This window comes from Lepus europaeus, chromosome 2 (assembly GCF_033115175.1).
Source record: "Lepus europaeus isolate LE1 chromosome 2, mLepTim1.pri, whole genome shotgun sequence".
NCBI lineage: Eukaryota > Metazoa > Chordata > Mammalia > Lagomorpha > Leporidae > Lepus > Lepus europaeus.
In genome coordinates this window covers 82,532,759-82,554,023 of record NC_084828.1, presented here as the reverse complement: position 1 = coordinate 82,554,023, position 21,265 = coordinate 82,532,759, and the positions used below count along the sequence as shown (strand labels likewise).

The following is a 21,265-nucleotide window of genomic DNA, read 5'->3' as shown; positions in this document are numbered from 1 at the left end:
AAAATCATCTTGGTCTATCTTTTTTGGTGAGTGGGTGGGTTCTTCTTTTAAACTGTTGATTCAATTTAAATGTTCATATTCAGGCTATCTATTTTTTCTCAATTAATTTTTGATGTTATATTTTAAGGAAATTGCCCAGTTCATCTAAATTTTCACATTTTTGGTATAAATTCAGCAGAGCATTGTCTCTTAAATTTTTTTCCGAAGTTATATTCTCTTTTTATTCTTAAAGTCTTCTTTTCTTTTTTACTTGTCTTTCCTTTCTTACCTTCTTCCTCATCCCCTCTTTCTCTCTCTCTCTTAATCTTTCCAGGCATTCATCTATTTTATCTTCAAACTACCAACTTTTGGCTTCATTGATTCTCTTTATAATTGTTTCTATATCATGTTCTATTCTATTGTTATTCTAGCCTTCATTATGCTTTTCTTCTTTTAAAGATTTATTGATTTATTTGAAAGTCAGAGTAACAGAGAGGGAGTGACAAACAGAGATTTCCATCCGCTGGTTCACTCCCCAGATGGCTGCAATGATCAAGGCTGAGCCAAGCCAAACCAGAAGCCAGAAGCTTCATCCGGGTCTCCCACATGGGTTCAAGGCCCTAAGTACTTGGGCCATCCTCTGCTGCTTTTCCCATGCTCACTGGCAGGGAGCTGGATGGGAAGTGGAGCAGCTGAGACACCATATAGGATGTTGGGTTTTTTTTTTTTTTTTTTTAATCAACCTTTACCACCAAGGGTTTCAGCTTTATGCAAAGGAAACTTGGTTCACAATGTCTTGATCTCAGATGTTATTTTCTTTCCCCTTTCAAACCTTAAAACTCATAGCCACAAATCTTACAAATTAGCAGACTCCCTAGTTTACCATCTAGTTCTTAGTTTCTTCTCTTTCTTCCCAGTTCTACTGTGCATTATAAACATATATATCACATTATCTGGCATTTGCAGATTTTTTAGCTAAAGGCTCTTCTCTCCTTCTGTATTATTGACATTAAAAAAATTGGTCTGTGCTATTGTGAAAGCTTTGCCACCAATGCCTATTTTAGCAGAAGTGATGAAGTGTCTGAAAAGATGCTGAGGAGAAACTACAAGTTCAGAAAGTTGGGCATGTACATGGCTTTGTTGACTCAGGCTGATGACTGAGCAAGGCTCTTAATTATGTTCTTAGGAAATAAGGTTACAATAATTACATAGAGAATATTTTTAAAACTAAATCAGGTTTAGCAGTTTTATTGAGAGCAGATATAGAATTGGGAATTCTATAAATAAATCTCATAATGTGAATAAAGGAATTTGCTCTTTAAGGTGGAAACAGTGGTATTTTGGATAGGACCTCCTGACACAGCTCTGCAGCTCCACCCCTGCCTTTGTCCACATCTGCTTAGAAGTGTGTAACCAGGAAGCGCCTATTATGCATGAAGTGTGGAAGGTTGCCACTGTGAGCCACTTCTCTTTTCATGAATTAGAGCTGGTTATAATCACTCTCACTCTCTTGGGAGTCTAAATTGCTCTCTGCAGAAGAGAAACTGGCGGAATCAGTCATCTCCAGGAACCATACATCCATCTAAGTCCTTCCCTGGGAGTTTGTCTCTCTGAATCTCCCACCCCCTCCCCCCAAACTAGCTGTGAGCACTGAGGTTAACAAAAAAAAAAAAAAAAAAAAAGATTTGAGAACAGCAAGAAATCTAATGAAAACCTGAAAGGAAAAAAGAGATAAGTTTCTAAGAGAAAAGAACTCAAGTGTTCTTGGTTTTGAATCAGCGCAGCTCCAGACGTGGAAATCTGGAGAGTGAACCATCAGACAGAAGACCTCTCTCTCTCTTTGCCTCTCCTCTCTCTGTGTAACTCTGACTTTCAAGTAAAAAAAAAAAAAAAAAAAAAAAAAGTACCGGCGTCCACATGGGATGGCGGCGGCGCTGCAGGCAGAGGATTAACCTAGTGCGCCACGGCGCCAGCCCCCAGGATTTCTTTTCATGCTGGCAAGAGGCTCAGTTGGATTCATAGCCAAAAACCTAAGCCCCAAAGAGGGACACTTCCTTATACACCTTTTAGCTCCTTTGTCTTCTTTATATGACTACAGAACACTTTTATATCATTATCTTTTTCATTTATTTATTTATTTATTTGAGAGGCAGAGTTACAGAAAGGCAGAGATAGAGAAAAAGAGAGAGGTCTTCCATCTGCTGGTTCACTCCCCAAATGGCCACAGTGGTTGGAGCTGGGCTGATCCAAAGCCAGGAGCCAGGAGCTTCTTCTGAGTCTCCCATGCAGGTGCAGGGGCCCAAGCACTTGGGCCATCTTCTCCATCTTCTACTGCTTTCCCAGGCCACAAGCAGAGGGAGCATCCGGGACTAGAACCGGTGCCCATGTGGGAAGCTGGTCCCGCAGGTGGAGGATTAACCTAATGCGCCACAGTGCTGGTCCCTACAGAACATTTTGACTGGATGTTCTAATGCTCTTGGCAGCTACAGGGATTGCTATGAAGTTGCACATGCATGCATCCTTTCTGATAATGTTAACTAGGTCACCTTAACAGGTCTAATATTCACCCACCCCCACATATAATGAACAATACACTAACACTGGTTAGTCCTACAGCACCGTGCCGACAGGCAGACGCTGAAACCATCTGAGGCCAGACACTGCCACATTCCTCTCCTAAGATCAGTCCTTCTTCTTTCTCTCTTTCGGGAAGGCCCTATTACAGCCAGAGCTACAGGCTGAGCATTTACTTCTCAGGTTTCTGCTAGATTGGGACAAATATGAAAAATGAAAAAAAAAAAAGGTAGAAATGTAATTTACTTTGAAAACAAGTAACACTTTGGTCAAGTGAAGTCTGAAATATTAAATAGAAAATTCTTGAAAGAAATCATTCATAAATTAAATAATTTCTGTTCTATTGTTATAACTGTCCTTTTCTGTTAGTTATTGCTGTTAGTCTCTCACTGTGACACATTTACAAATTAAACTTTCTCATTGGCATGTATGTATGGGGAACCCCACAGTATATATATACAGTCCGTCTGGGTCTTGGATGTGAGCCTGCAGACAAGCGGGAACTCTGGGAATCAGCCTCCCTCCCACCGTGGAGTTTTAAAACATCTCTTTCCCCTTCTAGTCTGCCCTTGGCTTTTTACTCCCTGACAAGACAGCGTGAGTCAGAAAGTTGCTCACTGTATTCTAGGGATCTCTCATTTAAAACAATTCGAAGTGGGCCTGACCAGGCCCTGGCCCCCATGGGAATCCTATCCCCTCGCTTTACCATGGAACTTCTCTTTAAGCTTACCCCAGGCACTCTCCACACCCCTGGCTGGAGCCGTCTGGAAGAGCAGCCCTGCTGCCCGGCTCATTCGGCCTCCACCCTGCAGATGGGGCTGCGAACTGCCAGTTTCTGTTCCGCCAGCTGCTGTCCACGCCCCGTGCTGAGGGAGCTGCCTCCATCTTTGTGCATCCCTCACCTGATGTAAAGGGAAGGCGTATTCGGTATTTGGCAAGGTCGCTGTGGAGACTGCTGAGGTGACAGGAGCAGGGCTCCCAGTTTTAGGTGATGATGTGAATTCTGTGGTTGCCACAGGTGAGTGTGGAGGTTGCTGTTGTCACCACTACTGCCACTGTTGGGGTATCTTATGAATGTGGATCTGTGTATTTAAATTAAACAATGTTATGAGACTAAAGCACCTATATCTTGGCTTTTAAGCTTTGCCTAGGGAAACCAAGAGTTGCACTTACTTCCAAAATCATCTGTAATAAAGTCAAAGTGTTGACACATGCTAATTACTTCATTATTATTCACCAGTACGAACCTGCCTATGGTGCAAAATGATTAGCACTAGCTAATAAAGCAAGTCTTAGAGCATGATAGAGTAGATGGTGGCTACAGTATTAAATTTGCATAAAACTTGAGCAACAATGAGCCAAACATTCAAGACTCATAAAGTCTTCTATTTTAAATTAAAGGAAATGTTGAAACAACATCAACTACAATTGGACAAACCCCAACAAACTCTCAGACGAAAAGTACTCCAGGGAAAACACCCACCATATCTACTTCCACGTTCAGCAATATAACCTTGACAACAGCAATGTCAACGTCAAATTCGGAACATTCAACTGTGACAACAGAAGAAACATCATCAAACACTGGAATTCCTACTCAGGACACCTCAGGAGTCTCCACAACAACAACTTCTTCAACAACTTCCACTCAGGAAACATCAGCAGCTTCTCAGAATCTACAGTCTCAGGGTACAGAGACCACCAGAGGATCTCCAACCAGCACCCACCCAGATGTGACCGCATCATCACCTCCATCTTCCCAGGGTGGAAACACTCCGACAGAGACAGACTCTCAGGCGACATCCCCTCCAGGTGAAACAGCCACCACATCTGATTCCACCTTCAGCAAGACATCCCCAACAAGTGTAGTAGTCACAACAACACCAAACTCCGCACACTCAGTTGTGGAAAAAACAGAACACACATCGTCACCTACAACCAGACGTCCTCCTCCAGTCACCTCAGCAGTCTCCACAACAGCAACTTCTTCAACAACCTCCACTCAGGAAACATCAACTGTTTCTCAGAATCCACAGACTCAGAGTACGGAGGCCACCAGAGGATCTCCAACCAGCACCCATGTGGAAGTGATCACATCAGCAACTCCATCTTCCCCAGGTGGACACACTCTGACACAGACAGTCTCTCAGGTGACATCTACTCCAGGTGAAACAGCCACCACATCTCCCTCCAGTTTTAGTCAGACACCATCAACAACATCAGAAGTGCTCACAACACCAGCCTCTACATATTCAACTGTAGAAACAACAGAAGAAACATCATCCCCTACAACTGGGAGTCCTCCTCCAGTTAACTCAGGAGTCTCGACAACAGCAACTTCTTCAACAACCTCCACTCAGGAAACATCAGCAGTTTCTCAGAATCCACAGACTCAGGGTAGGGAGACAACCAGAGGATCCCCAACCAGCACCCATGGGGAAGTGACCACATCAGCACCTCTATCCTCCCCAGGTGGACACACTCTGACAGAGACTGTCTCTCAGGTGACATCCCCTCCAGGTGAAACAGCCACATCTCCCTCCAGTTTTAGCCAGACATCAACAACATCAGAAGTGTTCAAAACTCCAACCTCCTCATACTCAACTGTGGAAACAACTGAAGAAACGTCAACACGTAAAACTGGGAGTCCTCCTCCAGTCACCTCAGTAGTCTCCACAACAGGAACTTCTTCAACAACCTGCACTCAGGAAACATCAGCAGCTTCTCAGAATCCACAGACTCTGAGTCTGGAGACCACCAGAGGATCTCCAACCAGCACCCACCCAGATGTGACCACATCATCACCTCCATCTTCCCAGGGTGGAAAAACTCTGACAGAGACAGACTCTCAGGCGACATCCCCTCCAGGTGAAACAGCCACCACATCTGTTTCCACAGTCAGCAAGACACCCCTGAGAACAGCAGAAGTGGTGACAATGCCAACTTCTGCACACTCAGCTCTGGCAACCACAGAAGACATGTCATCCCCTACAACTGTGAGTCCTCCTCCAGTCACCTCAGTAGTCTCCACAACAGCAACTTCTTCAACAACCTCCACTCAGGAAACATCAGCAGTTTCTCAGAATCCACAGACTCAGAGTACGGAGGCCACCAGAGGATCTCCAACCAGCACCCATGTGGAAGTGATCACATCAGCAACTCCATCTTCCCCAGGTGGACACACTCTGACACAGACAGTCTCTCAGGTGACATCTACTCCAGGTGAAACAGCCACCACATCTCCCTCCAGTTTTAGTCAGACACCATCAACAACATCAGAAGTGCTCACAACACCAGCCTCTACATATTCAACTGTAGAAACAACAGAAGAAACATCATCCCCTACAACTGGGAGTCCTCCTCCAGTTAACTCAGGAGTCTCGACAACAGCAACTTCTTCAACAACCTCCACTCAGGAAACATCAGCAGTTTCTCAGAATCCACAGACTCTGAGTCTGGAGGCCGCCAGAGGATCTCCAACCAGCACCCATGTGGAAGTGATCACATCAGCAACTCCATCTTCCCCAGGTGGACACACTCTGACACAGACAGTCTCTCAGGCGACATCCCCTCCAGGTGAAACAGCCACATCTCCCTCCAGTTTTAGCCAGACATCAACAACATCAGAAGTGCTCAAAACTCCAACCTCCTCATACTCAACTGTGGAAACAACTGAAGAAACGTCAACACGTAAAACTGGGATTCCTCCTCCAGTCACCTCAGTAGTCTCCACAACAGCAACTTCTTCAACAACCTGCACTCAGGAAACATCAGCAGCTTCTCAGAATCCACAGACTCGGGGTACGGAGACCACCAGAGGATCTCCAACCAGCACCCACCCAGATGTGACCACATCATCACCTCCATCTTCCCAGGGTGGAAACACTCCGACAGAGACAGACTCTCAGGCGACATCCCCTCCAGGTGAAACAGCCACCACATCTGATTCTACCTTCAGCAAGACATCCCCAACAAGTGCAGTAGTCACAACAACACCAAACTCCGCACACTCAGTTGTGGAAACAACAGAAGACACATCGTCACCTACAACCAGACGTCCTCCTCCAGTCACCTCAGTAGTCTCCACAACAGCAACTTCTTCAACAACCTCCACTCAGGAAACATCAACTGTTTCTCAGAATCCACAGACTCAGAGTACGGAGGCCACCAGAGGATCTCCAACCAGCACCCATGTGGAAGTGATCACATCAGCAACTCCATCTTCCCCAGGTGGACACACTCTGACACAGACAGTCTCTCAGGTGACATCTACTCCAGGTGAAACAGCCACCACATCTCCCTCCAGTTTTAGTCAGACACCATCAACAACATCAGAAGTGCTCACAACACCAGCCTCTACATATTCAACTGTAGAAACAACAGAAGAAACATCATCCCCTACAACTGGGAGTCCTCCTCCAGTTAACTCAGGAGTCTCGACAACAGCAACTTCTTCAACAACCTCCACTCAGGAAACATCAGCAGTTTCTCAGAATCCACAGACTCTGAGTCTGGAGGCCACCAGAGGATCTCCAACCAGCACCCACGTGGAAGTGATCACATCAGCAACTCCATCTTCCCCAGGTGGACACACTCTGACACAGACAGTCTCTCAGGCGACATCCCCTCCAGGTGAAACAGCCACCACATCTCCCTCCAGTTTTAGCCAGACAGCATCAACAACATCAGAAGTGCTCAAAACTCCAACCTCCTCATACTCAACTGTGGAAACAACTGAAGAAACGTCAACACGTAAAACTGGGAGTCCTCCTCCAGTCACCTCAGTAGTCTCCACAACAGGAACTTCTTCAACAACCTCCACTCAGGAAACATCAGCAGCTTCTCAGAATCCACAGACTCTGAGTCTGGAGACCACCAGAGGATCTCCAACCAGCACCCACCCAGATGTGACCACATCATCACCTCCATCTTCCCAGGGTGGAAACACTCCGACAGAGACAGACTCTCAGGCGACATCCCCTCCAGGTGAAACAGCCACCACATCTGATTCCACCTTCAGCAAGACATCCCCAACAAGTGCAGTAGTCACAACAACACCAAACTCCGCACACTTAGTTGTGGAAACAACAGAAGACACATCGTCACCTACAACCAGACGTCCTCCTCCAGTCACCTCAGTAGTCTCCACAACAGGAACTTCTTCAACAACCTCCACTCAGGAAACATCAACTGTTTCTCAGAATCCACAGACTCTGAGTCTGGAGGCCACCAGAGGATCTCCAACCAGCACCCACGTGGAAGTGATCACATCAGCAACTCCATCTTCCCCAGGTGGACACACTCTGACACAGACAGTCTCTCAGGCGACATCCCCTCCAGGTGAAACAGCCACCACATCTCCCTCCAGTTTTAGCCAGACACCATCAACAACATCAGAAGTGCTCAAAACTCCAACCTCCTCATACTCAACTGTGGAAACAACAGAAGACACATCGTCACCTACAACCAGACGTCCTCCTCCAGTCACCTCAGTAGTCTCCACAACAGCAACTTCTTCAACAACCTCCACTCAGGAAACATCAACTGTTTCTCAGAATCCACAGACTCTGAGTCTGGAGGCCACCAGAGGATCTCCAACCAGCACCCATGTGGAAGTGATCACATCAGCAACTCCATCTTCCCCAGGTGGACACACTCTGACACAGACAGTCTCTCAGGTGACATCTACTCCAGGTGAAACAGCCACCACATCTCCCTCCAGTTTTAGCCAGACACCATCAACAACATCAGAAGTGCTCACAACACCAGCCTCTACATATTCAACTGTAGAAACAACAGAAGAAACATCATCCCCTACAACTGGGAGTCCTCCTCCAGTTAACTCAGGAGTCTCGACAACAGCAACTTCTTCAACAACCTCCACTCAGGAAACATCAGCAGTTTCTCAGAATCCACAGACTCTGAGTCTGGAGGCCACCAGAGGATCTCCAACCAGCACCCACGTGGAAGTGATCACATCAGCAACTCCATCTTCCCCAGGTGGACACACTCTGACACAGACAGTCTCTCAGGCGACATCCCCTCCAGGTGAAACAGCCACCACATCTCCCTCCAGTTTTAGCCAGACACCATCAACAACATCAGAAGTGCTCAAAACTCCAACCTCCTCATACTCAACTGTGGAAACAACTGAAGAAACGTCAACACGTAAAACTGGGAGTCCTCCTCCAGTCACCTCAGTAGTCTCCACAACAGCAACTTCATCAACAACCTCCACTCAGGAAACATCAGCAGCTTCTCAGAATCCACAGACTCTGAGTCTGGAGACCACCAGAGGATCTCCAACCAGCACCCACCCAGATGTGACCACATCATCACCTCCATCTTCCCAGGGTGGAAAAACTCTGACAGAGACAGACTCTCAGGCGACATCCCCTCCAGGTGAAACAGCCACCACATCTGATTCTACCTTCAGCAAGACATCCCCAACAAGTGCAGTAGTCACAACAACACCAAACTCCGCACACTCAGTTGTGGAAACAACAGAAGACACATCGTCACCTACAACCAGACGTCCTCCTCCAGTCACCTCAGTAGTCTCCACAACAGCAACTTCTTCAACAACCTCCACTCAGGAAACATCAACTGTTTCTCAGAATCCACAGACTCTGAGTCTGGAGGCCACCAGAGGATCTCCAATCAGCACTCATGTGGAAGTGATCACATCAGCAACTCCATCTTCCCCAGGTGGACACACTCTGACACAGACAGTCTCTCAGGTGACATCTACTCCAGGTGAAACAGCCACCACATCTCCCTCCAGTTTTAGCCAGACACCATCAACATCAGAAGTGCTCAAAACTCCAACCTCCTCATACTCAACTGTGGAAACAACTGAAGAAACGTCAACACGTAAAACTGGGAGTCCTCCTCCAGTCACCTCAGGAGTCTCCACAACAGCAACTTCTTCAACAACCTCCACTCAGGAAACATCAGCAGTTTCTCAGAATCCACAGACTCAGGGTAGGAAGAGAACCAGAGGATCCCCAACCAGCACCCATGGGGAAGTGACCACATCAGCACCTCTATCCTCCCCAGGTGGACACACTCTGACAGAGACTGTCTCTCAGGTGACATCCCCTCCAGGTGAAACAGCCACATCTCCCTCCAGTTTTAGCCAGACACCATCAACAACATCAGAAGTGCTCAAAACTCCAACCTCCTCATACTCAACTGTGGAAACAACTGAAGAAACGTCAACACGTAAAACTGGGAGTCCTCCTCCAGTCACCTCAGTAGTCTCCACAACAGGAACTTCTTCAACAACCTCCACTCAGGAAACATCAGCAGCTTCTCAGAATCCACAGACTCTGAGTCTGGAGACCACCAGAGGATCTCCAACCAGCACCCACCCAGATGTGACCACATCATCACCTCCATCTTCCCAGGGTGGAAAAACTCTGACAGAGACAGACTCTCAGGCGACATCCCCTCCAGGTGAAACAGCCACCACATCTGTTTCCACAGTCAATAAGACACCCCTGAGAACAGCAGGAGTGGTGACAATGCCAACTTCTGCACACTCAGCTCTGGCAACCACAGAAGACACGTCATCCCATACAACTGTGAGTCCTCCTCCAGTCACCTCAGTAGTCTCCACAACAGCAACTTCTTCAACAACCTCCACTCAGGAAACATCAGCAGTTTCTCAGAATCCACAGACTCAGAGTATGGAGATCACCAGAGACTCTCCAACCAGCACCCATGTGGAAGTGACCACATTAGCACCTCCATCCTCCACAGGTGGACACACTCTGACACAGACAGACTCTCAGAAAGCAACCTCTCCAGGTGAAACAGCCACCAAATCTCCCTCCAGTTTTAGTCAGACACCATCAACAACATTAGAAGTGCTCACTAAACCAACCTCTATATACTCAACTGTAGAGAGAACAGAAGAAACATCAACACTTAAAACTGGGAGTCCTCCTCCAGTCACCTCAGTAGTCTCCACAACAACAACTTCTTCAACAACCTCCACTCAGGAAACATCAACTGTTTCTCAGAATCCACAGACTCTGAGTCTGGAGGCCACCAGAGGATCTCCAACCAGCACCCACCCAGTGGTGACCTCATCAGCAACTCCATCTTCCCCAGGTGGACACACTCTGACACAGACAGTCTCTCAGGTGACATCTACTCCAGGTGAAACAGCCACCACATCTCCCTCCAGTTTTAGTCAGACACCATCAACAACATCAGAAGTGCTCACAACACCAGCCTCTACATATTCAACTGTAGAAACAACAGAAGAAACATCATCCCCTACAACTGGGAGTCCTCCTCCAGTTAACTCAGGAGTCTCGACAACAGCAACTTCTTCAACAACCTCCACTCAGGAAACATCAACTGTTTCTCAGAATCCACAGACTCTGAGTCTGGAGGCCACCAGAGGATCTCCAACCAGCACCCATGTGGAAGTGATCACATCAGCAACTCCATCTTCCCCAGGTGGACACACTCTGACACAGACAGTCTCTCAGGTGACATCTACTCCAGGTGAAACAGCCACCACATCTCCCTCCAGTTTTAGCCAGACACCATCAACAACATCAGAAGTGCTCACAACACCAGCCTCTACATATTCAACTGTAGAAACAACAGAAGAAACATCATCCCCTACAACTGGGAGTCCTCCTCCAGTTAACTCAGGAGTCTCGACAACAGCAACTTCTTCAACAACCTCCACTCAGGAAACATCAGCAGTTTCTCAGAATCCACAGACTCAGGGTAGGGAGACAACCAGAGGATCTCCAACCAGCACCCATGGGGAAGTGACCACATCAGCACCTCTATCCTCCCCAGGTGGACACACTCTGACAGAGACTGTCTCTCAGGTGACATCCCCTCCAGGTGAAACAGCCACATCTCCCTCCAGTTTTAGCCAGACATCAACAACATCAGAAGTGCTCAAAACTCCAACCTCCTCATACTCAACTGTGGAAACAACTGAAGAAACGTCAACACGTAAAACTGGGATTCCTCCTCCAGTCACCTCAGTAGTCTCCACAACAGCAACTTCTTCAACAACCTGCACTCAGGAAACATCAGCAGCTTCTCAGAATCCACAGACTCGGGGTACGGAGACCACCAGAGGATCTCCAACCAGCACCCACCCAGATGTGACCACATCATCACCTCCATCTTCCCAGGGTGGAAACACTCCGACAGAGACAGACTCTCAGGCGACATCCCCTCCAGGTGAAACAGCCACCACATCTGATTCTACCTTCAGCAAGACATCCCCAACAAGTGCAGTAGTCACAACAACACCAAACTCCGCACACTCAGTTGTGGAAACAACAGAAGACACATCGTCACCTACAACCAGACGTCCTCCTCCAGTCACCTCAGTAGTCTCCACAACAGCAACTTCTTCAACAACCTCCACTCAGGAAACATCAACTGTTTCTCAGAATCCACAGACTCAGAGTACGGAGGCCACCAGAGGATCTCCAACCAGCACCCATGTGGAAGTGATCACATCAGCAACTCCATCTTCCCCAGGTGGACACACTCTGACACAGACAGTCTCTCAGGTGACATCTACTCCAGGTGAAACAGCCACCACATCTCCCTCCAGTTTTAGTCAGACACCATCAACAACATCAGAAGTGCTCACAACACCAGCCTCTACATATTCAACTGTAGAAACAACAGAAGAAACATCATCCCCTACAACTGGGAGTCCTCCTCCAGTTAACTCAGGAGTCTCGACAACAGCAACTTCTTCAACAACCTCCACTCAGGAAACATCAGCAGTTTCTCAGAATCCACAGACTCTGAGTCTGGAGGCCACCAGAGGATCTCCAACCAGCACCCACGTGGAAGTGATCACATCAGCAACTCCATCTTCCCCAGGTGGACACACTCTGACACAGACAGTCTCTCAGGCGACATCCCCTCCAGGTGAAACAGCCACCACATCTCCCTCCAGTTTTAGCCAGACAGCATCAACAACATCAGAAGTGCTCAAAACTCCAACCTCCTCATACTCAACTGTGGAAACAACTGAAGAAACGTCAACACGTAAAACTGGGAGTCCTCCTCCAGTCACCTCAGTAGTCTCCACAACAGGAACTTCTTCAACAACCTCCACTCAGGAAACATCAGCAGCTTCTCAGAATCCACAGACTCTGAGTCTGGAGACCACCAGAGGATCTCCAACCAGCACCCACCCAGATGTGACCACATCATCACCTCCATCTTCCCAGGGTGGAAACACTCCGACAGAGACAGACTCTCAGGCGACATCCCCTCCAGGTGAAACAGCCACCACATCTGATTCCACCTTCAGCAAGACATCCCCAACAAGTGCAGTAGTCACAACAACACCAAACTCCGCACACTTAGTTGTGGAAACAACAGAAGACACATCGTCACCTACAACCAGACGTCCTCCTCCAGTCACCTCAGTAGTCTCCACAACAGGAACTTCTTCAACAACCTCCACTCAGGAAACATCAACTGTTTCTCAGAATCCACAGACTCTGAGTCTGGAGGCCACCAGAGGATCTCCAACCAGCACCCACGTGGAAGTGATCACATCAGCAACTCCATCTTCCCCAGGTGGACACACTCTGACACAGACAGTCTCTCAGGCGACATCCCCTCCAGGTGAAACAGCCACCACATCTCCCTCCAGTTTTAGCCAGACACCATCAACAACATCAGAAGTGCTCAAAACTCCAACCTCCTCATACTCAACTGTGGAAACAACAGAAGACACATCGTCACCTACAACCAGACGTCCTCCTCCAGTCACCTCAGTAGTCTCCACAACAGCAACTTCTTCAACAACCTCCACTCAGGAAACATCAACTGTTTCTCAGAATCCACAGACTCTGAGTCTGGAGGCCACCAGAGGATCTCCAACCAGCACCCATGTGGAAGTGATCACATCAGCAACTCCATCTTCCCCAGGTGGACACACTCTGACACAGACAGTCTCTCAGGTGACATCTACTCCAGGTGAAACAGCCACCACATCTCCCTCCAGTTTTAGCCAGACACCATCAACAACATCAGAAGTGCTCACAACACCAGCCTCTACATATTCAACTGTAGAAACAACAGAAGAAACATCATCCCCTACAACTGGGAGTCCTCCTCCAGTTAACTCAGGAGTCTCGACAACAGCAACTTCTTCAACAACCTCCACTCAGGAAACATCAGCAGTTTCTCAGAATCCACAGACTCTGAGTCTGGAGGCCACCAGAGGATCTCCAACCAGCACCCACGTGGAAGTGATCACATCAGCAACTCCATCTTCCCCAGGTGGACACACTCTGACACAGACAGTCTCTCAGGCGACATCCCCTCCAGGTGAAACAGCCACCACATCTCCCTCCAGTTTTAGCCAGACACCATCAACAACATCAGAAGTGCTCAAAACTCCAACCTCCTCATACTCAACTGTGGAAACAACTGAAGAAACGTCAACACGTAAAACTGGGAGTCCTCCTCCAGTCACCTCAGTAGTCTCCACAACAGGAACTTCATCAACAACCTCCACTCAGGAAACATCAGCAGCTTCTCAGAATCCACAGACTCTGAGTCTGGAGACCACCAGAGGATCTCCAACCAGCACCCACCCAGATGTGACCACATCATCACCTCCATCTTCCCAGGGTGGAAACACTCCGACAGAGACAGACTCTCAGGCGACATCCCCTCCAGGTGAAACAGCCACCACATCTGATTCTACCTTCAGCAAGACATCCCCAACAAGTGCAGTAGTCACAACAACACCAAACTCCGCACACTCAGTTGTGGAAACAACAGAAGACACATCGTCACCTACAACCAGACGTCCTCCTCCAGTCACCTCAGTAGTCTCCACAACAGCAACTTCTTCAACAACCTCCACTCAGGAAACATCAACTGTTTCTCAGAATCCACAGACTCTGAGTCTGGAGGCCACCAGAGGATCTCCAATCAGCACTCATGTGGAAGTGATCACATCAGCAACTCCATCTTCCCCAGGTGGACACACTCTGACACAGACAGTCTCTCAGGTGACATCTACTCCAGGTGAAACAGCCACCACATCTCCCTCCAGTTTTAGCCAGACACCATCAACAACATCAGAAGTGCTCAAAACTCCAACCTCCTCATACTCAACTGTGGAAACAACTGAAGAAACGTCAACACGTAAAACTGGGAGTCCTCCTCCAGTCACCTCAGGAGTCTCCACAACAGCAACTTCTTCAACAACCTCCACTCAGGAAACATCAGCAGTTTCTCAGAATCCACAGACTCAGGGTAGGAAGAGAACCAGAGGATCCCCAACCAGCACCCATGGGGAAGTGACCACATCAGCACCTCTATCCTCCCCAGGTGGACACACTCTGACAGAGACTGTCTCTCAGGTGACATCCCCTCCAGGTGAAACAGCCACATCTCCCTCCAGTTTTAGCCAGACACCATCAACAACATCAGAAGTGCTCAAAACTCCAACCTCCTCATACTCAACTGTGGAAACAACTGAAGAAACGTCAACACGTAAAACTGGGAGTCCTCCTCCAGTCACCTCAGTAGTCTCCACAACAGGAACTTCTTCAACAACCTCCACTCAGGAAACATCAGCAGCTTCTCAGAATCCACAGACTCTGAGTCTGGAGACCACCAGAGGATCTCCAACCAGCACCCACCCAGATGTGACCACATCATCACCTCCATCTTCCCAGGGTGGAAAAACTCTGACAGAGACAGACTCTCAGGCGACATCCCCTCCAGGTGAAACAGCCACCACATCTGTTTCCACAGTCAATAAGACACCCCTGAGAACAGCAGGAGTGGTGACAATGCCAACTTCTGCACACTCAGCTCTGGCAACCACAGAAGACACGTCATCCCATACAACTGTGAGTCCTCCTCCAGTCACCTCAGTAGTCTCCACAACAGCAACTTCTTCAACAACCTCCACTCAGGAAACATCAGCAGTTTCTCAGAATCCACAGACTCAGAGTATGGAGATCACCAGAGACTCTCCAACCAGCACCCATGTGGAAGTGACCACATTAGCACCTCCATCCTCCACAGGTGGACACACTCTGACACAGACAGACTCTCAGAAAGCAACCTCTCCAGGTGAAACAGCCACCAAATCTCCCTCCAGTTTTAGTCAGACACCATCAACAACATTAGAAGTGCTCACTAAACCAACCTCTATATACTCAACTGTAGAGAGAACAGAAGAAACATCAACACTTAAAACTGGGAGTCCTCCTCCAGTCACCTCAGTAGTCTCCACAACAACAACTTCTTCAACAACCTCCACTCAGGAAACATCAACTGTTTCTCAGAATCCACAGACTCTGAGTCTGGAGGCCACCAGAGGATCTCCAACCAGCACCCACCCAGTGGTGACCTCATCAGCAACTCCATCTTCCCCAGGTGGACACACTCTGACACAGACAGTCTCTCAGGTGACATCTACTCCAGGTGAAACAGCCACCACATCTCCCTCCAGTTTTAGTCAGACACCATCAACAACATCAGAAGTGCTCACAACACCAGCCTCTACATATTCAACTGTAGAAACAACAGAAGAAACATCATCCCCTACAACTGGGAGTCCTCCTCCAGTTAACTCAGGAGTCTCGACAACAGCAACTTCTTCAACAACCTCCACTCAGGAAACATCAACTGTTTCTCAGAATCCACAGACTCTGAGTCTGGAGGCCACCAGAGGATCTCCAACCAGCACCCATGTGGAAGTGATCACATCAGCAACTCCATCTTCCCCAGGTGGACACACTCTGACACAGACAGTCTCTCAGGTGACATCTACTCCAGGTGAAACAGCCACCACATCTCCCTCCAGTTTTAGCCAGACACCATCAACAACATCAGAAGTGCTCACAACACCAGCCTCTACATATTCAACTGTAGAAACAACAGAAGAAACATCATCCCCTACAACTGGGAGTCCTCCTCCAGTTAACTCAGGAGTCTCGACAACAGCAACTTCTTCAACAACCTCCACTCAGGAAACATCAGCAGTTTCTCAGAATCCACAGACTCAGGGTAGGGAGACAACCAGAGGATCTCCAACCAGCACCCATGGGGAAGTGACCACATCAGCACCTCTATCCTCCCCAGGTGGACACACTCTGACAGAGACTGTCTCTCAGGTGACATCCCCTCCAGGTGAAACAGCCACATCTCCCTCCAGTTTTAGCCAGACATCAACAACATCAGAAGTGCTCAAAACTCCAACCTCCTCATACTCAACTGTGGAAACAACTGAAGAAACGTCAACACGTAAAACTGGGAGTCCTCCTCCAGTCACCTCAGTAGTCTCCACAACAGGAACTTCTTCAACAACCTGCACTCAGGAAACATCAGCAGCTTCTCAGAATCCACAGACTCTGAGTCTGGAGACCACCAGAGGATCTCCAACCAGCACCCACCCAGACGTGACCACATCATCACCTCCATCTTTCCCAGGTGGACACACTCTGACACAGACAGTCTCTCAAGGAACATCCCCTCTTGGTGAAACAGCCACCACATCTGTTTCCACAGTCAGCAAGACACCCCCGAGAACAGCAGAAGTGGTGACAATGCCAACTTCTGCACACTCAACTCTGGCAACCGCAGAAGACATGTCATCCCCTACAACTGTGAGTCCTCCTCCAGTCACCTCAGTAGTCTCCACAACAGCAACTTCTTCAACAACCTCCACTCAGGAAACATCAGCAGCTTCTCAGAATCCACAGACTCAGAGTACGGAGATCACCAGAGGATCTCCAACCAGCACCCATGGGGAAGTGACCACATCAGCAACTCCATCCTCCCCTGGTAGACATACTGTGGCACTGACAGTCTCTCAGGTGACATCTACTCCAGGTGAAACAGCCACCACATCTGTTTCCACAGTCAGCAAGACACCCCCGAGAACAGCAGAAGTGGTGACAATGCCAACTTTTGCACACTCAGCTGTGGCACCCGCAGAAGACATGTCATCCCCTAAAACTGGGAGTCCACCTCGAGTCACCTCAGCAATCTCCACAACAGCTGCAACAAAAGAAAAATCTGCATCAACTTCTTTAAGGACCTCCACTCTGGATGCAATAGGGACCCTTCCTTGGGCTACATCACCTCCAGGTGAGTCAACCATCTCATATCCTTCCAAGGTTACTAGCATCCTCCATAGAACATTAGGAATGGTTCCCAGGCCAACCTCTACACATCACACTCCACGGAACACAGCGGACATGCCACTTAGTGTAACTACTAAGTTTATGCTGGTGCCTTCAGCATTCTCAATGCCTGCTATGGCAGGAAGAGAATCTACTGCAACTTCTTCCAGCACCTTTATGCAGGGAACATTAGCATTTTCATGGAACCCCCAGACTCAAAGCATGGATACCAGCAGAGCATCTCACACCAGTGCCCCTACAGAGGTGACTGCATCAACTCCTGCATCTTCTCTGAGTGGACACACTCTGACAGAGACCATTTCCCATGAGACAATCCCTCCAACTAAAATGGCCACTGTACCTCCTTCCAGTACCCATAACACAGACCCAACAACAATGGAGGTATCCAAAATGCCAACCTCCCCAGACTCCACTGTGGAAAACAGAGGGCACACATCACTACCTACAACTGGGAACATGCCTGTATTCACTTCTAAAGTGTCAACAACACCCCTCTCAACTAGTTCTTTAACTTCAAAAACATTAACAGTTTTCCCCACCTACCAGAGAAAAGGCACAGAGACTCCAAGATGGTCTCATGACAACAGCCTGATTTCTACAAGTATGCCCCAGGAGACATTCATCACAGAGAAAATGACAATGGTGACATCTTCATTCTCTATTGATAACAACACAACTCAGCTTCCAAAAGAACTATTGTCAATGCCAACAGGGGTTACCTGTTACCTTGTCACCAAAAGCCCAACTCCTTCAACAACTGGCACCATAGTTTGGGTCAAACCTGAGGTCCCAACGACAGAACCAGGAGAGTCAACCACACAGCCTGATGTGAGCCCATCTACTCAGAAAACCATGGTAGCAGTTTCCCAGACATTATGGACACAAGGGCCAAGGACCACTGGAGAAATTCACATCAACAGTCCAAGCTCTGATTCAACTATGGTCATGGAAACAGTGGCATCCCTATCTCCTTCATCTACAATAAGCAGACATAGATCTCAAGAAACTATCACAGCATGGCCAAAAGCTCAGTCAACACCACGCTCTCCCAGCACCTCTCCTCAGGAATCCTTGTCTGTGCCCAACATAGGTCACACTCACACCACACAGACCACACCAGAATCCCAAACCATGAGTTCAATCACCCCTGTGACTGACACACTCAATGTGGCAACATCCGCAGCCTCTTCTGCCACACCAAGTGGACCCTCATCCTCAGGAAGCACTCCTCAGGAGGCATCCACCATGGCTGAGGTGACAACCTCCATCCCTGCACCCTCCGGGGACAGACACCCAGCCACAGGACCATGGGCAGCACCAACCAGCCCCGGCTCCACCCTCCGGCCCTCCGGAGGCCCATCACCTTCCACAGCAAGCACGGTTTCCCGGGACACTGCTGTCACCTCCACATCAGGGGGCCCAGGAGGACAGCAGGCATTGCCTTTTGCAAGCACCTCCCCTGCCACAGCCCAAGTCATTTCCCAAACCCACCAGACGCGAGGCACAGAGACCACTGGGGAGGCTCAGCCCAGCACACCAGCCTCCTCAGTGCCAGACACCACCGCCACAGCCACGGCTGCCACGTCTTCCCCCACGGCAAGTAGCACAACCTCCGGAAGGGCTTTCCCGGAAACGGCCACTGCAGCCAAGACCGCCAACTTTCCAACAACTCCCTCCAGCAGCAGCTACACAACTCCACCAACGGCTGAGCTGTTGTCCTCTGGCACCAGTCACGACGCTACCCCTGGAGCCGTAGGAATGACGTCTCCTGATGTACCCAGCACCTTTTCTCCTACCATCACTGGGGTCCCAACTGATTGGACAGCGTCTTCCAGGACCCCTCAGGAGAAGCCAGCTGTCTCCCAGATGGCTCACACTCAAAGTGCAGGAACCACCAGAGGGCCTGAAGTCGGCACCTTGGCCTCCCAGCTCACTGACACCTTCTCAACAGTCACAGCGCCACCTCCCGCACCCATGCCCACTGAGCACACATCACAAACCGAGACTCGCACTCCATCACCTTCAGGCAGCAGCACAGCCTCTATCTCAACCCCAGGCAGCCACAGCCATGGGAGCCAGACGACAATGCCAACTTTGTCATCAGGGACAGCAGGAGGGCCAACTGCGGTGGGGCCCATCACCCTGAGTGATGCAGCCCCTAGTTCTCCTTCTTCAGCTTTTGACCCAAGTGGAGAAGGTCTGACAACAGGCCCCAAGTCAGTCGTCCCCGAGAAGACGACAGCTGTGGTCGCTTCACCAGTACATCCCAGTGCCTCCTCAACGAAATCCACACAAGCCCCTCCCTCCTCAATGGGCATCTCCAGTGCATACCCTCGTGGGCCTCCTGCAGCTGTTCAAACATCTGCCATCACCTCCAGGACAAGGCTGACCTCTGTAAGCTCTACAAAGAGTCCTGGGAGCCTAGGCAGCTCCACACTTGCTGCACCAGACGAGTCTACCTCTCACCCATTACCCAGCATTGCTGTTGCAACCACACCAGAAACCAGCACTTCATCAGCAGGGGTAACCAAGGCCTACACTCACATGCCGACCTCTGCTGTGTCCCCATCCATTGATGCACACCCAGCAACGGATCTGTGGGCTAGCCCCACCAGCCTTGTCACCAGCCAAGAGAACCCAGGAGACCTCTCAGCCACCGTTACCAGAAGCACCACCTTTGATACCTCCGCAACAGCAGGCCCAGCAAGGCAGTCCACACCACGCCCACCTAGCACCTCTCCTCGGGAATCCTTGTCTGTGCCCAACATAGGTCACACTCACGCCACACAGACCACACCAGAATCCCAAACCATGAGTTCAATCACCCCCGTGACTGACACACTCAATGTGGCAACATCCGCAGCCTCTTCTGCCACACCAAGTGGACCCTCATCCTCAGCAAGCACTCCTCAGGAGGCATCCACCATGGCTGAGGTGACAACCTCCATCCCTGCACCCTCCAGGGATAGACACCCAGCCACAGGACCATGGGCAGCACCAACCAGCCCCGGCTCCACCCTCCGGCCCTCCGGAGGCCCATCACCTTCCACAGCAAGCACGGTTTCCCGGGACACTGCTGTCACCTCCACATCAGGGGGCCCAGGAGGACAGCAGGCATTGCCTTTTGCACGCACCTCCCCTGCCACAGCCCAAGTCATTTCCCAAACCCACCAGACGCGAGGCACAGAGACCACCGGGGAGGCTCAGCCCAGCACACCAGCCTCCTCAGTGCCAGACACCACCGCCACAGCCACGGCTGCCACACCTTCCCCCACGGCAAGTAGCACAACCTCCGGAAGGGCTTTCCCGGAAACGGCCACTGCAGCCAAGACCGCCGACTTTCCAACAACTCCCTCCAGCAGCAGCCACACAACTCCACCAACGGCTGAGCTGTTGTCCTCTGGCACCAGTCACGACGCTACCCCTGGAGCCGTAGGAATGACGTCTCCTGATGTACCCAGCACCTTTTCTCCTACCATCACTGGGGTCCCGACTGATTGGACAGCGTCTTCCAGGACCCC

The 21,265-nt window shown here is 49.5% G+C and overlaps 1 protein-coding gene across 1 annotated transcript in view; it reads left to right on the top strand.

Moving 5' to 3' along the window:
• MUC4 (mucin 4, cell surface associated) overlaps window positions 1-21,265 on the top strand; it is a 53,455-nt gene that overhangs the window by 6,575 nt on the left and 25,615 nt on the right. Inside the window, exons 2-21 of the mRNA XM_062181110.1 lie at window positions 4,058-4,286; window positions 4,534-4,671; window positions 4,888-5,342; window positions 5,456-5,652; window positions 6,268-6,477; window positions 6,568-6,708; window positions 7,354-7,539; window positions 7,630-7,893; window positions 7,999-8,231; window positions 8,344-8,553; window positions 8,956-9,186; window positions 10,462-10,640; window positions 11,810-12,006; window positions 12,652-12,837; window positions 13,220-13,358; window positions 13,580-13,688; window positions 14,008-14,174; window positions 14,288-14,559; window positions 17,107-17,382; window positions 17,599-17,688. Coding sequence (XP_062037094.1) covers window positions 4,058-4,286; window positions 4,534-4,671; window positions 4,888-5,342; window positions 5,456-5,652; window positions 6,268-6,477; window positions 6,568-6,708; window positions 7,354-7,539; window positions 7,630-7,893; window positions 7,999-8,231; window positions 8,344-8,553; window positions 8,956-9,186; window positions 10,462-10,640; window positions 11,810-12,006; window positions 12,652-12,837; window positions 13,220-13,358; window positions 13,580-13,688; window positions 14,008-14,174; window positions 14,288-14,559; window positions 17,107-17,382; window positions 17,599-17,688 — 4,109 coding nt within the window. The remainder of the gene's footprint in view (window positions 1-4,057; window positions 4,287-4,533; window positions 4,672-4,887; window positions 5,343-5,455; window positions 5,653-6,267; window positions 6,478-6,567; window positions 6,709-7,353; window positions 7,540-7,629; window positions 7,894-7,998; window positions 8,232-8,343; window positions 8,554-8,955; window positions 9,187-10,461; window positions 10,641-11,809; window positions 12,007-12,651; window positions 12,838-13,219; window positions 13,359-13,579; window positions 13,689-14,007; window positions 14,175-14,287; window positions 14,560-17,106; window positions 17,383-17,598; window positions 17,689-21,265) is intronic.